This window comes from Pogoniulus pusillus, chromosome 22 (assembly GCF_015220805.1).
Source record: "Pogoniulus pusillus isolate bPogPus1 chromosome 22, bPogPus1.pri, whole genome shotgun sequence".
In the NCBI taxonomy this organism is placed as follows: Eukaryota; Metazoa; Chordata; class Aves; order Piciformes; family Lybiidae; genus Pogoniulus; species Pogoniulus pusillus.
In genome coordinates, this window is record NC_087285.1 from 14,810,745 (window position 1) to 14,816,295 (window position 5,551).

Genomic DNA, 5,551 nt, shown 5'->3' on the forward strand with positions numbered 1-5,551 from the left:
TGCGCCGAACAGACCACTGCGTTTCTCGGTGGGAGAACTTCTCCGAGTTAGAGTCCTGCATCTCGCCCCTCTTGACCCCTTGCCCTCTGCAAAGCACCTCGTTTCAAGGGACCCGGTAGAGAGCCGGGCAGACCCCTGTCCGGGGTGAGCCGGCGGGGCCAGCGGCGCAGGAGAGCGGCAGTGCCCAACGGAGGGGCGGGGGTGCGACCGAAGGATGCGGGGTGGGAGGCGGGAGGAGCCGGGCCGGCAGCGAGAGGAGGCAGAGCCGCGATCTTCTAAAGTTTCCTCTTCGCCTAATCATCAGCCTTAATTACCCGGCGGCTTTTTTTCTTGCTTTGGTATGATTATAGCTCTGGACGGCTCCTTAATAGCACAGCTCCGCTGGCTGCCCGTGTCATTAACTCCTAATTCATTTCGGAGGGGATGGGGGCAGGGGGAACACCCCAAACAAAATAAGCCCCGGGAAAAAAAAAGGTGAAGAAGAAGAGCGGCGGTGTCCGCCCTCCCGCCCCCGAGCCAATGGCGTGACTCACGCCGCGACGTCAGGCCGCAGCCCGGGCTCTGATTGGTCCGCGGGGCGTTTACTCCACTTCCCAAAGGAGGAAAGAGCCGGGAGCCCCCAGAGGGGGGAAAAAGGGGGGCGGCCCTGCAGCGCCTCACTCGCGCAGTCCCCGCGCAGGGCCGGGCAGAGGCGCAGCGCAGCGCAGCTCAGCTCCCCGGGCGGCCCCGCTCCAGCCTCCCTCCGCATCCGCCATGGCTTCTCCTTCCAAAGCGAAGGAGGTTTTCTCCTCCGACGAGGAGGGCCCGGCGGCCAGCGCCGAGGAGCACCACAAAGTCAAGGTGTCCAGCTTGCCGTTCAGCGTGGAAGCCCTCATGTCCGACAAGAAACCCCCCAAAGAGCTGCCGCTGGCCGCGGCTGGGAGCAGCACCGACGGGGCGGCAGTGGGCACTTCCAGGAACCTGATGTTGCCGGGCCACGGCTCCCGGGACGCTCATAGCCCACCTGGGGCACTTACAAAAACCTTCGATACCGCTTCGGTCAAATCGGAGAACTCGGAGGACGGCACGTCCTGGATCCAAGAAGCCGGGAGATACTCCCCTCCGCCAAGTGAGTGGCCGGGGCAGCGGCGGCAGAGGGCTGCGCGGGTCTGTGCGGGAGCCGATGGGTAGCCAGGGCGGGCGAGTGGGCATCGCTGCGGCCCCGGGCTCCAGACCTCCCAGCTGCGCTGTTCCCTGTCGCCGTGGAGCACAAGGGCACCCTCGATATATACTTATATTTTCTATATGTGTGGGATATATACGTATGTTACATGTTTCTTTATATATATATTGTATTTGCAGAGTTAGAAAGTTATGCTGTTATATTTTTATATATATTTATATACCTGCGTATATAAATATATAATGCTTCTAAAAACCTAGAAAGCTAGGGAGCTACCTCAGACTTGCTCATTTCCCGACACACGCTGTCACTTTGTCAGTTTATGTTATCACTTTGCAGTGAGAACTGGAAATTATCTCTGTTTCCTTCCTCCCTCAAGTTGCAAAGCGACCTCTTACATTCGGTCACTGTCCCTTCCAGCCTTGCGCGCTGTCTGCGCGCCGACTCCCGCCACGATCTCTCCTGGCATGGTGTTTGTGTATCTCTCCTTCGTTGCAAGCAGCCCGTCAAATTCTTCTGAACTGTGCCTGTCATCTTTAGCCTCTGCCGTCTATCCCGAACCTATCCCTACCACTTTGGGGGAGATGTGATTCGAAAGTAACAGGTCACCTTTTAAACGCTTGCTGTTTGAGTCGGGCTGTTATGTCTGCGCTGAATCGCATTTTGCTTTCTAAGAGATCCCTTTAAAAAAGGAGGGGGGGAAAAAAGTTGCTTTGAAAAAAAAAAAAAGAAAAGAAAGGGAAAATTCTCAAAACCATCTTTCGGAAAAGGTGAAAAACGTATCTCGGCATTGCTAGGTTTCTTTCTTCCCCTTACCGGCTGTACACCTGTACGTGCAGATCGATCTGTGCTCCTCCACGCATCGCTCACTTGCTTGATGTAAATGAAATGCTCTGCTTCATTTGAGTGCTTCATTTCACTTGAGAAACGCGAACTATTGAGCAGGACAGACTGGCAGAATTTGCTCCTATAACCCAATATTGTAAGCAGGAAGTTCGGTGCTATTACAGCTTCTATGATTTTGGTGTTTTGTTTTGTTTTTTAAGACTTAGGGAGATATTTTTGGTGGTTTTTTTTTTTTTTTAGTTTGTTGGTGGGGGGGTGTTGGTTTGGGTTGTTTTGTTTTGGGGTTGTTTGGGTTTGGGATTTGTTTTGAGTTTTTGTTTTTGGTTGTTGGTTTTTTTTTTTTTTCCTTTGGGACAATCATTTCAATTTGGCTTTCAGCTTCTTGCTTTCCTTTATGATAACCCCAAAATAATTTGATTTCCAACGTGTTGAGAGAGGGCCCTCCAGGAAAGCAGCCATCCACTGCCAGTCCCAGCGCAGTCCAGGTCCCCGGTTTGTGTTAAGTACGCTGGAAAAGCGTGAAAAGAAGTGTGTGCTCCTACGCGGATCCACTTCTCTAAAACTGCCCTAAACCACGGATTTAGACAAGGCCTATTTTTATCCCTGTACATCTATTTTCCCCCTCTTCGAATTTCTTTGTTAAAAATCTGTGGTTCGAGAGATCTGCAGAATAGCTCTGTAAAGAACTTCAGTAGCTAGGAGTTTAGGTCCTGGGATTTTAGTGAGATTTGGTTCAGATCCTCTTGGCTTGAGATCCCCTCGGAGCCAGTGTGACAGCAAGAGACAACCACCAGTGATCCCGCAGGAAGCCCGTCTATCGGCTGAGGGGTTCGGCGCTAGGAACTCCTCGATTTATTGTTTTTAATATTACCAGTGGGATGAGCTGGATAAAGAGCTGTCACAGATAGAGTTTTGAGAAAGACGAAGAGGGGACGCTCTGTAAGTGACGGTGTTTTGTTTTTTCACATTGGCCAGAAAATAGAGACTAGATAGAAATGGGTAAAAAAAATATCCAGTGAAACTACTAAAGCGAGTGCTTGAGGACTGGGACGGGGTAAAGACAGCGACAGAGGATGCGGTGACAATGGCTCCTACTTATCGGAGTTTGACAGCCACTTGGAGCACGGTGAAGGAAGACTCAGTACTTGGGTGTATTCCGAGGGACAATATTTGTCCAGGTTTTAACTTAAATGCATGGCTTTGCGGTTTCCCCCGTGCCTAGCAGAGGTCGGCCCGAGTCCGGCTAACCCAAAAGCTGGGGAAGGTGCTGGGACAGGGAGTGATTCCTAGAGCCATGGTTCCTCTGTGAACTGCTTCTCTCCTGTGGGTACACCCCCTTTATCTGTATCTTTGGGGACCTTCACTTGGAGAAAAGAAGCAGATCATGTTTAAAAAGAGAGAGTGGAATATCGGTGTGACTGGTAGTGAATCTGAGGTCGATTTAGTGCAGGTTTCATTTAGTGCCAGTTTAATTTAGTGTAGTTTTAACTTAGTTAAATTTTAGGAGTAACCCTCCTGTCATGATGACACCTTAATTATTAAAACTCTCTTGTGTGATCGTAAGATGCCAGTTGACAAGTTGTTTTCTAAGAGGGCTTTTTCACTGTCAGTTCCTTTCAGTTTTCCACTATAGCTGTTTTCCTCTTGCTCTTTCTGAATTTCTGCATACTTATCTAGTGAGATTATTTTTTAAATGCATGAAATACACTTATTAAACATCTTCATGCTTCAGATTATTTTTAAAATAAATAAATAAAGAGGAAAAAGAAAGAGGTTTAAAAACCCTAACAAGTGTTTGAACACTTGAACCAGGCACTACAGCACGTATAAAATTTAGCAGCCTCTTAAGAGCAGCCTGTGTGTCATTTTCTATATCAAGCTGGGGAGCCAGAGTGACTTGTCCTATGCCCCAGGAGTGATTTGAAGCACAACCAGATTGCTAAGTACTTGAACTCAGCAGCAGGCTTTTTAATCATTCTTTAGACTGCAAAAATTATTAGTGAAATGTAAAATGAATCTAAAAACAAGTGGGCAGTGTGCCATTCCAGGCACCTGACAAGGCAACACAGAAGACAGTGGATTTTATGACTTGTATTGGCCACATATGCTGAAGCTATGTGTCATGGGTTGGGTTTTTTTGTTTGGTTGGTTGGGTTTTTTTTAATTGACAAATATCATAAAACCTAAAGCTTTAATGAAAAATACACTTGTTGATAAACAGACAATAATACTTGGAAAGCTATTAACCAGAGGGGGGGAAAAAATGCTCTTTAAGAAATAGCAAGAAAAACTCCCAGTTATCCAAGCTACAAAAATTACCAGACCCACTCCTTCAAGTGTCAGGAAAAAATAACAGATAGAGTTGACTTGTTGCTCTTGTTGGAGAAATCCTGGAGTAAGCCTGGGCTGAGCTTGTTTCTTACACCATTGTCCTTTTGTGAGTCTCCTGTTTTTCCTATACATTTGTCCTGTGCTTTGCTGGACTTACTCCTCCAGTTCTGTACCTACTGAGACAGCAGTATTGTGTGCTCTAGACCCTTGTGATGGGACTCCTAAAGTGATAAGCTGTGTGTATATCTGCAAATCTTTTGTGGCCCATTTACTTACAAGCTGTCTTTTTTAAAACACTGAGGCAAAATTTCACTTTATGGGACATCTGCTGAATTCCTGTGAACCTAAGTTTGGTCATAAAAAGAATTTCAGAGTCACTTGCAGAAAGATCCCCTGCTTAGAGTATCACCTGGCGGGATGTACCCTTCACATATCGCTCCTTTCTTGTCCAAGTCCTCTTAAGTGCAGCATTTCTTCAGAGCATCCAGGTCTCCCTGCTTTTGTGATAACTGGCCTTTCCCTTCCTTGCAGGACACCTGAGCCCCACTGCCTGCACCCTGAGGAAGCACAAGACGAATAGGAAGCCCCGAACCCCATTCACCACTTCCCAGCTGCTGGCCCTGGAGCGCAAGTTCCGCCAGAAGCAGTATCTGTCCATCGCCGAGAGAGCAGAGTTCTCCAGCTCCCTCAACCTCACAGAGACCCAGGTCAAAATCTGGTTCCAGAATCGGAGGGCCAAGGCCAAGAGACTGCAGGAGGCCGAGCTAGAGAAGCTCAAAATGGCAGCAAAGCCCATGTTGCCGTCGGGGTTCAGTCTCCCTTTCCCTATCAACTCTCCCATTCAGGCAGCCTCGCTGTATGGAACATCCTACCCTTTTCACAGACCTGTGCTTCCTATCCCGCCTGTTGGACTCTATGCTACTCCTGTTGGATATAGCATGTACCACTTATCCTAAGAAGATCAGAAACACAAACTGACAGTGAGACAGACTTCCTGGTGGATCATGTCCAACCTGGAGAAGGCAATACCCCAACCAGTATTGATCATTCTTTCTGCGCACTTCTCTCTGCCATCCTGAGTGTACAGGAGTTTGCATTAGCAGAGCAAGGCATCCTGTATGCTACTGGTTGGGTGTCTCCTGAGAGTGCTCTGAGCACTCAGAGTCTGACCCTCAAAGAAAAAAAAAAAAAAAAAAAAGGAAAAAAATTAAA

The 5,551-nt window shown here is 48.2% G+C and overlaps 1 protein-coding gene across 1 annotated transcript; it reads left to right on the plus strand.

Annotated features, from left to right (window-relative positions):
- The first annotated feature begins 631 nt into the window (after positions 1-631).
- MSX2 (msh homeobox 2) lies at positions 632-5,551 on the plus strand. Its single transcript, XM_064161306.1, has 2 exons — positions 632-1,108; positions 4,871-5,551. Exons 1-2 carry the CDS (start codon positions 754-756, stop codon positions 5,293-5,295), a joined length of 780 nt encoding a protein of 259 aa, XP_064017376.1. The 5' UTR covers positions 632-753; the 3' UTR covers positions 5,296-5,551.

Bases quoted from the DNA above. Each gene is read 5' to 3' on its own strand.
- MSX2 (XM_064161306.1), top strand. From the start codon at position 754: ATGGCTTCTCCTTCCAAAGCGAAGGAGGTTTTCTCCTCCGACGAGGAG. The intron at 1,109-4,870 runs GTGAGTGGCCGG...CCTTCCTTGCAG, and splicing joins GAGATACTCCCCTCCGCCAA to GACACCTGAGCCCCACTGCC.